The sequence below is a fragment of the Bufo bufo genome, chromosome 5, assembly GCF_905171765.1.
Source record: "Bufo bufo chromosome 5, aBufBuf1.1, whole genome shotgun sequence".
Lineage (NCBI taxonomy): Eukaryota > Metazoa > Chordata > Amphibia > Anura > Bufonidae > Bufo > Bufo bufo.
Genome location: NC_053393.1, coordinates 88,786,960 through 88,805,430, shown reverse-complemented (window position 1 = coordinate 88,805,430; position 18,471 = coordinate 88,786,960). Strand labels below are relative to the sequence as shown.

At 46.6% G+C, this 18,471-nt stretch overlaps 1 protein-coding gene across 2 annotated transcripts in view; it reads left to right on the top strand.

Moving 5' to 3' along the window:
- Positions 1-18,471, top strand: part of CPNE3 (copine 3) — an 83,878-nt gene that overhangs the window by 34,506 nt on the left and 30,901 nt on the right. For both annotated transcript variants that reach the window (XM_040431877.1, XM_040431878.1), the window contains exons 3-8: positions 2,575-2,754; positions 3,438-3,512; positions 5,772-5,843; positions 9,562-9,645; positions 9,967-10,056; positions 13,348-13,446. In XM_040431877.1, coding sequence (XP_040287811.1) covers positions 2,575-2,754; positions 3,438-3,512; positions 5,772-5,843; positions 9,562-9,645; positions 9,967-10,056; positions 13,348-13,446 — 600 coding nt within the window. The remainder of the gene's footprint in view (positions 1-2,574; positions 2,755-3,437; positions 3,513-5,771; positions 5,844-9,561; positions 9,646-9,966; positions 10,057-13,347; positions 13,447-18,471) is intronic.

The window sequence follows — 18,471 nt, the reverse complement described above, 5'->3', positions numbered from 1 at the left end:
TGATCATCAGATGGGGACAGGCCATCACTTGTAAAGTGTTTGACCACCACTTTATTCACTATTGGACACAACTTATTTGTTTGTGTGTTTTTTTAGTTTTTTGCTGTGGCCCTCGGTGTGTCATTGTTCATACATTTATTAGATTGTTCTTCCTAGATTAGTGTTTCTGCTTTTTCATCTGAAGTTCTCCACAGCCAGGGCTAAGCACAGACTTATTACATTACTGCTAGACACCATGGCCACACACAACATTAATGTGTGAGTTCTTCTTGGCGCAGAGCCTGGGAGGGTGGAGCGTGACGCAGGTCATGACACTACACATAACACAGCGCATTCATTTTGCCTGGAGCATTCTTTTAACCAGCTTAACTGCTACCTGTAATCTTACGTAAAGACGCTAAAGCTTATATTATACGGGCACATAATCTTTCAGATCATCGCCAACAGGTTTAAAAATCCTCGTTTGCTGGTGGCAGATCGCGCGGTGCAATCACAGTCTGCCACCGGCAAATAATGATTCAGTATGGGGACGAACAATGGCATTAGCGATCGCTCGTCTCAATACTGAGGTGGAGATCTCTGCATGTAATAGCAGTGCTCTCCTCCACTAGCGAGCAGGCGATTGCCGGGAAGGACCGCTTCCCACCCGACAATCGCCTGCATGATCTACTCGTGTAATATAACCCTAAGGTAGATCAGGCACCTTACTGTTATGTAGGGTTGGGGGATTAGGACTAAAATCTAAATCAAGATTAATTGTACATTTTACCTCGATTACAATTAATGAAAGATTATTTTTTATTTATTTTTTTGCCCTCATAGTTCGCTGTTAACAGTTGGAGCAGTGGGGGGGAGGCGGCTGCAGTTGGAGCAGTGGGGGGGAGGCGGCTGCAGTTGGAGCAGTGGGGGGGAGGAGGCTGCAGTTGGAGTGGTGGGGAGAAGCGGCCAAAGTTGGAGTTGTTGGGGGAGGAGGCTGCAGTTGGAGCGGTGGGGGGGGGGAGAAGAGGCTGCAGTTGGACCAGTGGGGGGAGGAGGCGGCAGTTGGTGCAGTGGGGGGGGGGGGGGGGCTGCAGTTGGTGCAGTGGGGGGAGGAGGCGGCAGTTGGTGCAGTGGGGGGGGGAGGAGGAGGCTGCAGTTGGTGCAGTGGGGGGGAGGAGGCTGCAGTTGGTGCAGTGGGGGAGAGGAGGCTGCAGTTGGTGCAGTGGGGGAGAGGAGGCTGCAGTTGGTGCAGTGGGGGAGAGGAGGCTGCAGTTGGTGCAGTGGAGGGAGGCTGCAGTTGGTGCAGTGGGGGAGAGGAGGCTGCAGTTGGTGCAGTGGGGGGGGGCTGCAGTTGGCGCAGTGGGGGGAGGCTGCAGTTGGTGCAGTGGGGTGAGGAGGCTGCAGTTGGTGCAGTATGGGGAGGAGGCTGCAGTTGGTGCGGTGGGGGGGAGGCTGCAGTTGGCGCAGTGGGGGGGAGGCTGCAGTTGGCGCAGTGGGGGGGAGGCTGCAGTTGGCGCAGTGGGGGGGAGGCTGCAGTTGGCGCAGTGGGGGGAGGCTGCAGTTGGTGCAGTATGGGGAGGAGGCTGCAGTTGGTGCAGTATGGGGAGGAGGCTGCAGTTGGTGCAGTATGGGGAGGAGGCTGCAGTTGGTGCAGTATGGGGAGGAGGCTGCAGTTGGTGCAGTGGGGGGGAGGCTGCAGTTGGTGCAGTGGGGGGAGGCTGCAGTTGGAGCAGTGGGGGGAGGAGGCTGCAGTTGGAGCAGTGGGGGGAGGAGGCTGCAGTTGGTGCAGTGGGGGGGAGGCTGCAGTTGGTGCAGTGGGGGGAGGCTGCAGTTGGAGCAGTGGGGGGAGGAGGCTGCAGTTGGAGCAGTGGGGAAGCAGGCTGCAGTTTGCAGCTATATTTTGGCCTCGCTGCCAGGATTGTGGTCAGCCCTAGCAGTTAACCTCTTCAGTGTCAGTATAGATAAACAATGGAGAAAGGGTCCCCAGTACTGTTTTTGTGAGTACCTGCTAAGGCATACCGCTGCCAGTCATATACCCTGACAAATACCTAAACCCATAGGTATTTACCCTACAAGAGATAACTGAGAGACTGGCTGCTTAACCCTTCAGATGCTTAAGGCATATGCGACTGCAGCCTCTGAGCTATCATTCCCCCCATTGCGTTCCTGTGTGACAAAATTAGGTGTCAATGGTTTTTCATGGCAGCAGCGGGTCTAGGGAAGGCACCCCGGACCTGCCAACTTAGTACTCCCACTACACCTTTCCAGAGTCGGGGTGTAATAGGATGATGCCACAGGCATATAACGCTGCAATGCAATAGTAGTGCATTCTATTGGGCAAGCTGTCCCCGACCATGCTCTTCTGACATGAACGGAGAGCAGATCATCGGGAGCCCAAAGATCCCAATGAGTTTGCCTCATGGAAGTAAATGGATCTGTCACAATTATATGTTTGAATACTGTTTTGTGTATCTAAAGGTATAACCCAACGGAAAGCCCAGCAGCGGCTAACAGATTTTATTTAATCCCACGTAATTGCATTGCACAATATAATGTATTATTTCCTTACTGATGTGTTTCTCTTCTTTCTGGCAGATTGATCGCACAGAAAGAATTCAGAATAATTTAAACCCCAAATTCTGCAAGAGGTTTTTGGTTGACTACTACTTTGAGATAGTCCAGAAGCTGAAGTTTGGGATTTATGATATTGATAATAAAACATATGATCTGGATGATGATGACTTCTTGGGAGAGTTTGAATGTACTTTGGGACAAGTGAGTAGCATTCTTTCATACTAAGGGTCCGCAGATGGCGGTTCTGCAATATACAGGCATCGGCCGCGTGAATCCCCTATCAATCTTCAAGATACGGATCGGAAGCGCTTCTGTGGGTTTTTGGTCCATTCCTCCACACGGCAAAAGATAGGACATGTCCTATCTTTTGCCATATATTGTGAATCGCGGACCCATTCAAGTTAATGGGTCCACGCTGCAATACGGGACTCGCACTACTAGTGCCCGTGCATTGCGGACCACAATTTGTTGTCTGCAGCACGGGTGGCTTACATTCGTGTGAATGGGCCCTTAGTGTCATCATAGTGACCAAGGTTTACAGATAAGAATATAGAGACATATACAGTGGCATACCGTGCCCATAGGCTTTCAGGATAAATTAATATGTATACAGCAGTATGTATTATTATTATTAGGGATGCCAATAATAAAAGCTGTACCAAAATATACCAAAAGAACAATTTTTTTGCCATCTTTTTGAGAAATAGGGCCCAATTCATAGATTTTTTGAAAGCTTAAGCTGAACGCAGTGAAAACCACTGTTAAAGAAGTGAACTGTTTGCAGGCTTTCACCAGTGATTATTAAGATTTTTTATGTCTTTGTGAAAAATATGTAAATTATAAATTTAATACATTAACTAATTTACATTTATTTTTCCCTCAAGATTGTCTCCAGTAAGAAAATAACCAAACCTCTTGTATTAAAAAATGGAAGACCAGCAGGAAAAGGAACAATTACGGTACAGGGAATTTTGTATTTGGCCTATAAAGGGTTGTTTGGGGTATTTTTGTGATTATAGATTATGCTAACGATAGCCTGAACAAAGGCTTACATTATAACCGAATTTGAGTTTATTTAAATGGAGTCTGTCCGCAGTTTTAACCATGCTAAACTGCTGACAGCACTAGGTGGGGCTGGAGAGAGCAGGACAAGCATACCTTTTGTGGAACTTTTCTCATCAGGAGTAGTGTGAGTATGAAGTTTTATTTTGCCAGGTTCTGCTCCTGAAATGACTGAGAGGTAGAGTTTCACTGTGCAGTGCTCTCTATACTGAACTGTTTCACAGCCCTTCCCTGTGTTCTGAATGATAAAATCCCTCCTACTGGGCACTTGCAGGAGCAGAATCTGGCAGAATAAATGTTCATATAATAACAAAAACTCCACAAAAGGTATGCTTCCTCTGGCCTCTGCCTAAATGGGCAAGACTGCTGACAGACTCTTTAACTGTTTGGTGCAAGTTTAGCCAGGTTCTAAAACATACATTATATATATATATATATATATATATATATATATATATATATACATATACATAGAAAAGGTCAGGCAGCACTCCGTCATATGTAGCTGTAGTTATGTGGGTGCCCGCGGCAGTCCCCCAATGCAGGACAGGATAAATAACAAAGAAAATCCGCAGCACTCCTTAAAGTAAAAAAATGTGCAATTTATTCACACATGTCACAAAAGACAACGTTTCGGTTCTCTCACAGAACCTTTCTCAAGTCAAGACTTGACTTGAGAAAGGTTCTGTGAGAGAACCGAAACGTTGTCTTTTGTGACATGTGTGAATAAATTGCACATTTTTTTACTTCAAGGAGTGCTGCGGATTTTCTTTTATATATATATATATATATATATATATATATATATATATATATATATATATATATATATATATAATTTTCCATTTATAAGTAAACTCTAAAGTAAGTGCATTTTTCTCATTATGGCTTAAGAACTTGACATAAATAATTCCGATATAAATGATTAAGGGTACTTTCACACTTGCGTTAAACTTTTCCGGTATTGAGTTCTGTCCTAGGGGCTCAATACTGGAAAAAACGAATCGGTTTTATCCTAATGCATTCTGAACGGAGAGCAATCCGTTCGTTATGCATCAGGATGTCTTCAGTTCAGTCACTGTACGGTTTTTGGACGGAGAAAATACCGCAGCATGCTGAAATGTATTAATGCCGAATCGGTATCAAATGTTCCGGTAAAACGGATCCGGTTTCCAGGTATGCGCATGCGCAGACCTTTAAAAATGTAAAAAATTATAAATACCGGATCCGTTTTTCCGGATGACACTGGAAAAAAGGATCCGGTATTGCAATGCATTTGTCAGACTGATCAGGATCTTGATCAGTCTGCAAATGACGTGCATTTGCATAGTATCCCTGATCAGACAGGCAGTTCAGGCAACTGAACTGCCTGCCGGAATCAAACAACACAAGTGTGAAAGTAACCTTAAAGGGGTTATCCCATCTTAGACAATGGGGGCATATCGCTAGGATATGTCCCCATTGTCTGATAGGTGCGGGTCCTGCCTCTGGGACTGGCACCTATAAGGAGAACGGAGCTGAGAAACTTGAGGAGGGCGCACACTGCGCATGCGCAGCCGCCCTCCATTCATTTCTATGGAGCCGCCGAAAATAGGCGAGCGCTGGCTCGGCTATTTCCATCGGCCCCATAGAAATGAATGGGAGCGGTGGCCGCGCATGCACAGTGCTCTCCCATTCACTTCAATGGGAGAGGCGGGGAGCTGTGCCTGGTGGTGGATGGACCCCGGGAAACCCGGGGTCCTCCAGCCACAACTCTCTCCGGCTCCGTTCTCCTTGTTGGTGCGGGTCCCAGAGGTGGGACCCGCACCTATCAGACAATAGGGGCATGTCCTAGCGATATGCCCCCATTGTCTAAGATGGGATAACCCCTTTAAGGAGCTGTCCACATTGGAAATCGCTTTTTGTAAAGAAGATTCTTGGTTTACAGCCGTTTAAAATGAGGTGAAGCAGCCATGAAGTATGAATGTACCCTTCAGCACCTATTGAAAATAATAGGTATCTGTATAATGTATGAACGTGACCGGTCCACCAGATCGCAATGGAGTCGTAGCTGTGGATATTTGCTTCCCTCTCTATGACTTCTACTAAAGTAGATTTCCAATTATATTTTAAGCTACCGTAATATCTCTCTATAACATTCTATAACTTTCTTCTAGATATTTGCAGAAGAAATAAAAGATAACCGAGTGGTGCAGTTTGAAGTTGAAGCAAGAAAACTGGACAAAAAGGTATTGGATTGAGCAATAATAAATCACAATGCAAGCTGAGATGAGGGATGGAGCTGTGTGCAGCCAGACCATGTAAGATGTCTGAGGAGCCTGCTCCCAGTCAGGCCCTTCCAATAGAGAGCGCTGGTGAGCTACATACTGAGACAGAGTGATGGGAGGCCTCAGTGGTGCAGCGTGGTCTAGTGGAGCCATCATGATGCTGTTGGTGGGCCAAAGGGAGAGACCGGAAGTACCACAGCGTTGCTGCATATGAATGCCTGTGCTGTGTCTGAGAAAGAAACCAGTGGAAGAGAGACTGTTACAGTTTGGGAGCCATTGTTGAGTTTGTGTGGGTTGAGGAGACCAGGGTATGAAAGACTGGCTGATCTGAGGCCTATCGAGAAGTCTGTTCATTCAGGCTCGGTGGAGTGAATGGACTGGTGGAGAGGAACAGTATCAAGTCAAGTGGTTCTTGAAGACAAGCCAAGTGTTAGAGAGTATGAAGTAAAGGTTTAAGTGTTGTACTGTGCCTGTAACTGACAGAGGTTTTCCAGGATTTAATTATTGATGACCTTCTTCAGGATTGGTCATTAATATCTGCTGATCAGCTGTTGGATAAGTGCCATTGCCTCTTCCTTGGCCTTTGACGTCACATACAGCAGTCATGTGGGTGCAGCCCTATCCCATTCAAGTGAATGGAATTAAGATGCAATACCAAGTACCACTGCTATAAGATGTATGGCACTGTGCTTGGTTTACTATGCAGACTCCATGGCAGTTTTCTGAGTGCTGCCACCCCTTCAAACAGCTGCTGGAAGTCAGACACCTGCTGATCAGGTATTAATGACCTATTGTAAGGATGAGTTCCAATATTTAACTCCCGGAAAACCCCTTTACATTTAGCCCATGAGAAGTTACTGCTGTTATTCCTGGTAGCATTACTGCTGTTCCTACTGTAATAAGTCCTTAAAGAGACCATACCACTTGTCTATCAAGGACATGGACTGAGACTATGTTGGTCACTTGGGACTATACTTCTGCTACATAGAGTATTGAGTGACATGCATGCTGCAATTTGTCGATGTGGGAAGTCATGCAATTTCATGAAAGGCAGTGGTTTAGTGGTCACGAAAACCCACAGAAGCACATGACAGTATCTATATTAAGTGGTTGGTGGAATCCCACAAATAACACAAGTAGTTAATGACCCTGTTCGTTCAGCAGCCCGTGCCTACTGCTGCCCCGCTCCTCTGGGCTGGCATGAGCACCATCTTACTCACCTTCCTTGGGTCTCATCATGATCCAGCAGGTCTTAGTTCTCTGTTTGGCCTTCCCTGCCATAGAGCGCGCATGCGCTCCCTGACTTATAACCCCCCAAATTCTTCTCAGCCTATGGTAGGAGGTCCCTGGGTATTTTGGGTACCTTCTCCAGTTCGAGGGTACCAAAGCTTAGGTTCCTAGTTGACCAGTAAAAGTGTGCTATCATGTTTGTTTCCCTGTGTATCAAACTTCTGCCTGTTAATCGATTCTGAGAATCTGCTTCCTCTCCTGACCTTTGCCTGTCTACTGTACTGACCCTCCGCTGCCTGCCCTGACCTCAGATTGTTTTACTGACCCTCCGCTGCCTGCCCTGCCTGTTAACTGACTATGAGTATTGCCTGATGCCTCGGTGCTTCACACTGGTTTCTCTGACCTCCTTGGGTCAGCCACCAACTACATTGGGACTATTCCAAGAGGTAGTGGCCTGGTGGCTCCCCTAGAGTGAACACCAGATTCCTGTATAGGGGTTAAAGGGTTAAAACCAGGGGACCGCCAGGATAATGCCCTTAGGACTAACCCAAAGCAAAACCAGTTAGTTGGTACAGTGGTCCCACACCCACTGCCCGTTACAGACAAGGGTGAAGCTATTGTGATTGACAGCCATGTGATGTTTGTCCCGCCGTCAGAGCGTAAATGCTGTTTGCAGGCTTTGATATCCACAGATCGTGTCCGTGCAGATCAGAGCCTGCAATAAGGTATGGCTCTGAACCCCCTCCTGTGCCCCCATTGTCCCATCTGTGGTCCCCTGTCGGCCATCTGTGTCCCTGCAGCCCCCTCAGTGGAACGGAATTTTTGACACTGTGCTGCAATGATGCTGGCACCGATCCCGGCTGTTTAACCTCTTAGATGCCGCGGTCAGTAGCCACCACAGCATCTAAAGTGCTGCGGAATATGGTGTGGCTATATAAATAAATATTATTAATATTATTATCATCTATGGGGTTAACAGAGGGAGGGAGCTCCTTCTCTCCCCTGTCGGGCCACCACGCTGCGATGGCAGTGTCCCAAAGGTTACCATGGCAGCTAGATGCCTTACAAAGGCCTCCAGGCTTTCCTTGTACCTAAGGGATCATGCACACGACCGTTGTTGATTTGTGGTCCGCAAATGTCGGATCCACAAAACATTGATACCCTGGATCTTCAGGGTGTTGCTGTATTCAGGAGAAAATGAGTAACAAATTGTGGGGTGCATTTTCTCCTAATACCCCTTTTGGGGACATTTTCCTGTAAAAATAAAATTTTTCATTTCTAAATTCTATGAAACACTTTTTGGTTAATGTGCTAACTGCACCCCTCGATAAGTTCCTTGAGGGGTGTAGTTTCCAAAATGGGGTTACTTTTTTTTGGGGTTTCCTTTCTAGGGGTACCTCAAAAGTGACATGGTGCCCGAAAACAATTCCAGAAAAATCCGCCCTGCAAAAGTATTTATGGCGCTCCTCCCCTTCTGAACCTTGCTGTGTGCCCATGTAGAGGTTTACAATCACATATGGGGTGTTGTTGTAAATTTCAGAATCGGTGTAATAAATATTGAGGTTCGATTTGCTGTTAACACATGTTTTCTTATAGGAAAAATGGATAAAAATGAAAAATCCACAAAAAAAATAAATCAAAATTTTGAATTTCACCTCCATTTTCCTTTTAATTCTTGTGGAACACCTAAAGGGTTAACAAAGTTTGTAAAATCAGTTTTTAATGACTTGAGGGGTTTAGTTTCTAACATAGGGTCATTTATGGGCGGTTTCACTTTTTTAAGGCGCTCAAAATGGCTTCAGAACTGAATTGGTCCTTTTTAAAGTCTGTTTTGAAAATTAAAAAAAATTGCTTCTAAGGGTACTTTCACATTAGCGGCAGGGGAGTCCGGCAGGCTGTTCCGGCGGGTGAACAGCCTGTCGTATCCGTCCTGCCGCTAGTTCACGTGTGCCCCCGTACCGCCGGTCCGTCCCCATTGACTATAATGGGGGCGGGGGAAGAGTTCCGTCAGCAGCGCGGCGAGAGGCAGCTGGACTAAAAGTACTGCATGCAGGAACTCCCCTGCCTCTAGTGTGGAACTAGCCTAACCCTTCTAACGTCGTAAAAAAATAAAATTACATTCTCTGAATCGTTTGGATAAGTAAAAGCATTCCAAAGTTATTACTAACACGAAGGTGAAAAATGGCTTGGTACTTAAAGTGAACCTGTCATCTACTTTATGCTGCCCATACTAATGGCAGAATGCAATAGAAACAGGTGAGTTGATTTCAGCGGTCTGTCATTTAGAAGTAATAAATAAGTGGTTGATAAAAACTCTGACAATAATGGACAGCTAATAAACAGGGCCTGTATATACAGTGGTTGGGCCCTCAGAATCATTTTCTCTGGTGGACCCAAGGGGCTTCAGTCCGACGCTGATTATCACTCACCATTTCACCTTTTTTTGCAGGATTTTTTTGGAAAATCGGACCCTTACTTGGAATTTTACAGGCAAGCTGATGATGGAAGATGGCAGATGGCCCACAGAACAGAGGTAATGATCAATCTCTTATAGCTACAAGCAGCTCTATGAGTCCATCCTATTGCATGCTACGTAGTTGGTGCATTTTAATTCAAATTTTTTCCAACCTGTGAAGTCATTACTTTGGTATACACGAGACTTTGATGGAGGGTCCAACAGCTCCATCCTTGCCAGTCTGTATATGCCAAGTCCTAGACCAATCAGTATACCCGGTGGTTGACATGATCCTAACAAAATAAAACTATGCATCTGTATATACTGCATGTAATATGTAGATGTGAGCATCATGGTCCATAACTGTGTTATGAGTATCAGGTCTCTATATTTTTGTAGGTCATTAAAAACAATCTGAATCCTGTGTGGAGACCCTTCAAGATACCACTTCAGGCTCTCTGTAATGGGGACATGGAGAAGCCTATCCGGGTGAGTTGCTATGGTCATTTTGTGTTGAGTGGGTAGAATATGGGCACATCTTACTGTATATAGCATGAGCTTGTAAGATGAGAAATTATACTAAAATGTTTGTCTGGTGGTCTGAACAAGACGCTAGACTTCTTGTCTCCTGCCTACTGCCATTTTGTAGGCATCTTTAAGTTTGTAAAATATGCTACTTGATGTATAAAAGAGAGCTTCACTTGTGTTCCTATAAAGAAAAGGGAATAACCTAATGAAAGAGTAACTATGCTTTTTTTTTTTTTTTTTTACTTTTTAAATCTTAAAAAAACATATCAAAAGTAATTTTTGATTGGTGAGGGTCCCAGTGCTAAGACCCCCGCCAATCGCCAAAATGAGGCGTTAGAAGCACTCAGCTGAGTGGTGCTTCTCCTCAATGCAGACCACGGAAGTGAAGACGGCCTCAATTGAAAGTCTCAATGCTGAGATCCCCACCGGTCAAAACGTATGATATGTCCCTATAACAAATCAAAAGTTTCAGATGGGTGTAGTTACTCTTGTAGGAAATGTCAGTATTGTAGATCTGTGCTGAGTTTACAAGGCAGTATTTTCATACTTATTTTGCACCATTTGAAATGACCAGAACCTCACGGAGAAAGTTCCAGCACTTCATCTGTACACAAAATCATGACTGTGTGATACAAATTAAAGGAGTTATCCAATCCCCATAATGACCCTCAGAATGTCAGGGCCCCTCCTATAGATAACTAGGGAGGTTGGTCACAGTCGCGGCCTGCTTTCGGCTGCTTCCTCTGTTGCCAGATGTTTTGATCCGCGCAACTTGGAGATGCAGCGGCGGCCGTGCAGGGATCCGGAGGGACGCGTGTGCTGGGGAGCAGGTAAGTATGCTCTAGAGTAGGGCATTCTGGAGGTCTTTATAGGAGTTGGATAACCCCTTTAAACGTTCATATAGGATAACTACTCATGGCTTTCATGTGCTTGGCCGCAAATGCGCACTAAGGAATTATTGAAGTCAATGGGTTCGCAAAAAAAAACTCCAAAAAACTGATCCATCATGGACGTCATGTGTATTTTGCAGATCCACGTTTCGGTCATGTGAATGCACCCTTAGGCCTCTTTCACACAGGTGTCCCGGATTTGCTCTGGATGCGTTGCGTGTGCATTGCGGGAAAATCGTGCGAGTAGGTATGCAACTGCAGTCAGTTTTGACTGCGATTGCGTTCCGATGTTCAGTTTTTTCGCGCAAGTGCAATGCGCTTTGCATGTGCGTGAGAAAAAACAATGTGGTACCCAGACCCGAACCCGGACTTCTTCACTAAAGATCGGGTTTGGGTTAGGTGTTCTATTCATTTTATCATTTTACCTTATAACATGGTTATAAAGGAAAATAATAGCATTCTTAATACAGAATGCTTACTAAAATGTTGCTTGAGGGGTTAAAAAATAAAACAAAAAATTAACTCTCCCCATCCACTTGTTCGCGCAGCCGGCATAGTCTTCTTTCTTCATCTTTCAGGACCTGCAAAAGGACCTTTGATGACGTAATCAGCGCAGGTCCTATTGAATGAAGATAGAAGATCCTTCTATCTTCATTCAGCAGGACCTGCGCTGATTGTTACGTCATCAAAGGACCTTTTGCAGGTCCTGAAAGTTAAAGAAAGAAGACAATGCCTTCTGCGTGAACAAGTGGATGGGGTGAGTTAATTTTTTAACCCCTCAAGCAACATTTTACTAAGCATTCTTTATTAAGAATGCTAATATTTTCCTTTATAAATATGTTATAAGTGAAAATAATACAGTAAATAGAATTTTATCAATTTTCTAACATCATCTCCTAGCAACAATGCGTGAAAATCGCATTGCATATGCACTTGCTTGCGGACGCTATACGATTTTCACGCATCCCCATTCATTTCTATGAGACCTGTGTTGCGTGAAAAACGCAGAATATAGAGCATGCTGCGATTTTCACGCAATGCACAAGTGATGCGTGAAAATCACCGCTCATCTGCACAGCCCCATTGAAGTGAATGTGTCCGGATTCAGTGCGGGTGCAATGCGTTCACCTCACGCATTCCACCCGCGCAGAATTCTCGCCCGTGTGAAAGGAGCCTTAGGCTAAGGCTACATATAATGGTTATGGTTCAAAAGATGTGGACACAAGGCGCATCAATTTTACCGCAATTTGTTTTGCAGCATTTTTTTTACATATCTTAAACACTTGCAAAAAAATGAGCATTGAAAACCGCGTTGATTTGTAGTAAAACTGCACGTGTGTGTGGGTTCTCTTTTTGTACCGGTGTAAACAGCACATGGTTAGGACAAGTTTTTAGACTTTGGTATAACCAAAAAGTTTTAATTCACGGAGAGTTATTGAAAATGGCTTGGAACTTTGTTAGAAAGTTCCAGGACTTTACATTGTGTGTTATGTCTTCTGCACACAAGCGTGCTGCAGTATGGGTCGTGTTTGATAAACTCCACTATCTGTATATAGTAAACAGGGCAGAGGTTTTCAGCATTTCATGCATGACTGTAGGGCGTCACGGACAAGGCCTCTGACCTTGTGGATACTAATGTTCTAATGGAAGAAATTCCATTTAACTGATGTAATAGGAAACGTATAGATGAATGTTTGACTCTGAAATCTCCTTTTAGGGTACCTGCACACAGTGTAGATTTGTATGCAGAAAATCCAAAAGAAATCAGCACCGAAACCACACAAAAAACTCCACAGAAATCTGCAAAATTTATTGCGTTTTTTGTGCGTTTTCTGTGTTTTTTATGCAGTTTTTGTTGCAGACTTTCTGTTTATAACAATAACCCCATCGAAGTCTATGGGGGAAAACCACACTACAGAACGTGCAGAATGCACCAACAATTGACATGCTGTAGATTTTAAAATCCGTACGTAAGAGAAAAGCAAAGTGTACATGAATCTTATTCACTTTGCTAGTACTGTTTTACACAGCGTTTTTTTTCTGCTGTAACAACCTGCACCACTAGAAGAGCAGACCCAGGCCATTTAATACCATAGATGCCGTCTGCAAAAGCGACATTGACATGTAAGCGGTTACTGGCTCTGTCTCCCATCGGCACCCCATGAATGAGATTGCGGTTGCCGATGTCTGTGAAGGCCCCAGCCATGCCTGCCGTGTATCCTAGCATGCTGCTCTCTGGCACAGCCTGCTGGTGGATGTCAGTATAGCACTGCCAGAATTATAGCAAATTCCAATAAATTCTCCAGCTTGTTGTTATACATGTAGAATAAATAGCCTTATTGAGTTGATCTCTGTGTTTCAGGTTGAGTGTTATGACTACGACAGTAATGGCTCCCATGACTTGATTGGAATCTTTCAGACCACGATGTCCACCCTAAAGGAAGCAAGTCGCTCAATGCCAGTAAGTAACAAGCAGCAAGTAAATATCCTTCTCATGGCGTGAAAATATATTACTATGGAAATGCAATAAACTGAGCAGATTAATTCAACTCGAGTTTTGGAGCCTGGTATGTGAAGGGGTATTTATCCTTTAGTTATTCTGATATAATTTACAGAATAATAGGCCACTGTGCTTGGGATATCCCTTGAACTCTTTTTACAGCGGTTGTCCAATGTTTTTTTTTTATTTTTTTTATTGTACTTTATGCACTGTGTGTTCTATAGGCTGTGTTTGGGAAGGGAGGAAGTTCCCTTGTTTGAGCAAGTGGTTCAGTCTAGGATAAAATGTGAGTGAGTAAACCACAAAAAGCAGCAAGGAACAAGTGACAGAAAATGTGCCAGACCCTGAGGGAAATAGCTACTGGATTTAGTAGCACATCCAGCAGTCACATAAGGGAGAGGGTCTGAAAGGGTAACACCTATGTTGAAGTTACAGACTTCCCTGCATTCTGGTTGGGACAATATACCTCAGGGCCCGTACCATATTACATGTACAGACTGGCCATCTGTTTAGAGAGCCTGTATCCTGCTGAGGGTAGGATATTTGAAGATAGAGAAATTAAAGCCCTTAGGCCGAAAAGAGAGATTGTACAGACTGAGTGAAAGGAGAGTGCCCCAAATTGGACTATTAAACTACCTTATACACTCTCCCATATACAGCCTTGGGAAACTGCATATGCCAACTATAAAGACTGCATTTAATATGATCAGTGCCTGTGTTATCGCAATTCATGCGATTCTCATCTTCTTTGTGTGGTGCCAAATCAATTAGAAGTATAAGTATGAGCTCGCCATACTGCTTTCCTAATGAGACCAGACACACAAGTTGGTTTCATGAAGAGATCTTCTCATCCCCCTGCACAAGAGAGCTTTATTCAAGTTACATTCACTTAAATAGCAGACATGACATCACAAAAGGGGTGTTCCTTAAGAAAAGACTATTGGCTCCTTAACTTGATAGGAGTGGTTTCAACAACTTCAACTCTTGAGTTTCATTGGCACATTCAAAAATGGCAACCTAACTCCCCCTCTGGTGTTGAATTGCCTCAGTACAGTAAAGTACAGTGGACTTGTTGCATTAAACCTGGCCTCATCATTGCTTCACACTTCAGGAGACCCTGCCTTGCATCTCAAAACCAACCTACACCAAAGGCAAACCAACTAACACCAGGCAGGAGAACCCCAAAACCAGGGAGTGCCCCAAAGGGAAGAAAAGTTGCAACCTTCCCATCATTGCACCACCCTAGGGAGCACTGAGGAGAACAGTCACTGTGAGTAATACAATTCCAATTTGTGCAACTATCATCACGCTCATCCTCTCCTCATCACCTCCTGGCCGCTGAAGTCCGTTACTACATCCACTCCGATCCAGCTTTGCTGCTTTGTCTTCTTTCTGGGTTGCAACCAGTGACATATTGTTTGGCTGCAGCGGTGACATTCTGTATAGTGATGCAGTCAATCATAAGACGCAAGACCGCTGCAGCTTTTTCTGGAATAATAGCAATGGAGCGAGGCGCAGACCTAGCGTAGTGCGGATTGACTTGGGAGGAAAGACTGTAGGCTAGGATGGGGTTAATGTTGTTAGGATATGGTATTGTAAGGGTTGGTTTAAACTAAGGAGGGGTTGGAGTTAGTAGGTTGGCGGGCTGTATTTAAGGTGTAGAGGGAGGGGTTTTGGGCAGTTGCCAGTTTAGAGCCAGTGTGTTTCGGAGAGCCAGTGAGTTTTGTGGTGTCATGTGTTCGCTAGAAGAGCTGTTAGCGGCGGTTAGGACTGCTGTGGAGGTACACAGGGCAGAGTTCCTCCAGCAGACCATTCAGTCCGCTTTGAATCCCCCTTCTCCTCCTATTATGGCTGCTCGCTCTAGCAAGGCTAGGAGATCCGTGCCCCTGAACGCTTGAGCCCTGAATCTACCCCCCGAGTCCGCCGACGCCTTAGGAGCCACACCAGGGAGGAATCCAGTATCGCATGGCAGGCCGGCGGGAGAGGGCCGGGCTCGCCCCAGGCCCGTCTTCCTTGCTGCAGGGGGGAGGGAGTATTCGCATGCGGCTGTATCCCCGCGAGATGCTCTGCGCGGGGAACGAGCCAGGAGTGTATTACCTGCGGCGCGTGGAGGGAGTGCGGCCGGGCTGCCTGTCGGCTTGGGCCTTCCGGCTGGGGAGGTAGAAGCGTCTCCTGCGCCGCGGCAAGTGTCTTCAGGCCGGCGGCCCCATCGCACGAGGACCAGGGAGTGCGGTGAAGCTAGTGCAGAGGCGAGAGCGTCGCGGCCCCTAGCGGTGAGTCGGCGACAAGGCACCCTCCTGGTTACAGGAGCAGATACTGTGGCTCCGCCCCCTGACCAACGGCACGAGGACGCGGCTTACAGCGCCGCAGCTGTGGAGCCTGGACCGGTAGGGGTTGGATTGATGAGGAGACTGCGGCCATGTGATGAGGCCCCCACTACAGCGGAAAAGACGGGTACCCTCCCCCTCCGTCGGCAGCATGAGGGGGAGGTATCACTGCTGGAAGAGGGAGAAGTGGATCCAGAAGAGGATGCAGCGGCAGGCGGAAGGGACGTCTCGTCGGTGGAGGACGCCGTGCCATACAGGCCGGGCACGCCTGTGGTGACGCCTAGGAGAGGACCTGCGGCTGCCGGAGAATCCATCCGGGGACGGCCAGGTGAGAGGACGTTGTGTCAGATTCCTGTTGGGGGGGGATGGGGGTTCAGTACAGCATAGTGGGGGGGGTTCTGAAATTTTGGCGCGGGAGGTATTGTCTGGTATGCTGTCATTGCGGTCGCGGTTGGGTACCGGAGCGCCCGCATCCCCGGCGTCAGTTTGGGCTCGTTGGGGGCGCTGGAACAGGGGATGGTATGGGGTTTAGTTGGGGCTGGTTAGAGTGTCGCCGCTGCCGGTACACAGGCCTCAGGATCGGGAGTGGTGGCTGGAGTTAGAGGTGACGTGGGGGATGGTGTTCGGTTGGCGGACGCGGCAAAAGGGGAAATATATGTGTTTTGAGGGACCGCTGGGGGCTCACTTGAAACAGGAGATTAGGGAAAAGATATGGAAGGATGAATATGTAGAAATTTTCTCATTGCTTCCATGGGAGAAATTTAATTTAGATAGGTGTAAACCGGATGAGAGTAAAAAGGAGGAGGAAGAAAGGAGGCAGTATAGATTGATCCTACGTACGTTTCAAAATTGGCTTCAAGCCTTTGCGATTTTGGCCAGCGTAGTTGGGGAAAAATCGCCCGAACACTGCTCGGCCCTTTTCTGCTATATGGATGCTATCGGAAGGCTCATCGGACCTATGGGGGTGTGGCGTGGCTTAGGTATGATGAGCAGTTCCGGCAGCGGAAGGCGGTTAGGCCTAGCATACGGTGGGATCACAAGGACATTGGTCTTTGGATGCGGTTGATGGCGGCGCCTAAGGGTGGAGATGGAGCCCTATTTAAGGAGGTATCCAAATAGGGAGGTAGCTCAGTTGTTGTTGGCGGGGTTTACTGGGGGTTTCATTATTCTGTGTAGTTTAGTTGGGTCGAGAATGGCGTCCCGGAATTTTTCCTCAGCGTTGCGCCACCCGGGCGTTGTGAGGGATAAGATTGAGAAGGAGGTGGCGGCTGGCAGGGTTGTAGGCCCCTTTACGAAATGTCCTTTGCCGGATTTGTGGGTTTCCCCTTTGGGTTTAGTACCTAAGAAGGAGCCCAATAAGTTCAGGCTTTATTCATCATTTGTCCTATCCGCTGGGGGTCGGTGAACGATGGGATAGCTGATGAGTTGTGCTCAGTTTCGTACACGTCTTTTGATGCGGCGGTGCGGTGGGTTTGGCGTTTCAGGCAAGGCGCCCTGCTTGCAAAAACGGATATTGAGGCTGCTTTTCGGTTGTTGCCCATCCACCCGGATAGTTTGCATTTACTTGGTTTTCAATGGGAGGGTTGTTTCTACGTTGATTGTTGTTTGCCGATGGGCTGCGCGATTTTGTGTTCATTGTTTGAATCGTTTAGTTCTTTTCTAGAATGGGTTGTGAAACAGGAGGCGGGATGGAATTCGGTTTTGCATTATCTGGACGATTTTTTGTTCTTGGGTCCAGCCGAATCCAGGGTGTGTGCCATTTTGTTACATACGATGGAGCGAGTGGCGGCGAGGTTTGGGATCCCTTTAGCGGCGGAAAAAACTGAGGGGTCTTCCACGGTCATAACGTTTTTGGGGTTTTGAGATTGACAGTGTGGCCATGGAATGTCGGCTGCCGGAAAACAAGGTGTCTGATATGTTGAATGAGGTTGTCTTCCTACGGAGGGCTAAGAAGGTCAAGCTCAGGCGGGTTCAATCGGTCTTGGGCAAATTGAATTTCACTTGTCGCATTTTGCCGATGGGACGGGTTTTTTGTCGTCGTTTGGCGCTGGTTACAGCAGGGGTTACTACCCCGTTTCATTACTTGCGGTTACTGGCTGCGGTAAAGGATGACTTGGCGGTGTGGGAGACTTTTCTTTGGGAGTACAATGGGCGGTCTATGTGGATGGAGGCAGCGATTAGTAGTGTGGATTTGGAATTGTTTTCGGATGCATCAGGTTCGTGTGGATATGGTGTTTTTTGTCAGGGGCAATGGAGTGCGGAGGCATGGCCGGTGGAGTGGAAACAGGCTGGTTTCCTTAGCAACTTGGTATTGTTGGAACTTTTCCCTGTTGTTTTGGCTACTGAGTTATGGGGGGACTGGCTTAGGAATCGGCGGGTGCGTTTCTACTGTGACAATATGGGCGTTGTACAAGCGATTAATAGTCAGACAGCCAACTCCCCGCCGCTGTTGAATTTACTCAGGCATCTAGTGTTGAGGGGTTTGCGGTTGAATGCATGTTTTGTTGCAGTGCATGTCCCGGGAGTAGATAACTCACTTGCTGATTCCCTTTCTCGTTTTCAGTGGGATCGCTTCGGCAGCTTGGCGCCGGGTGCCGAAGTCCAGGGGTTGCCCTGTCCCCAATGGCTCTGGAGTGTGGCCTTGGGGTTGTCAGCAGAC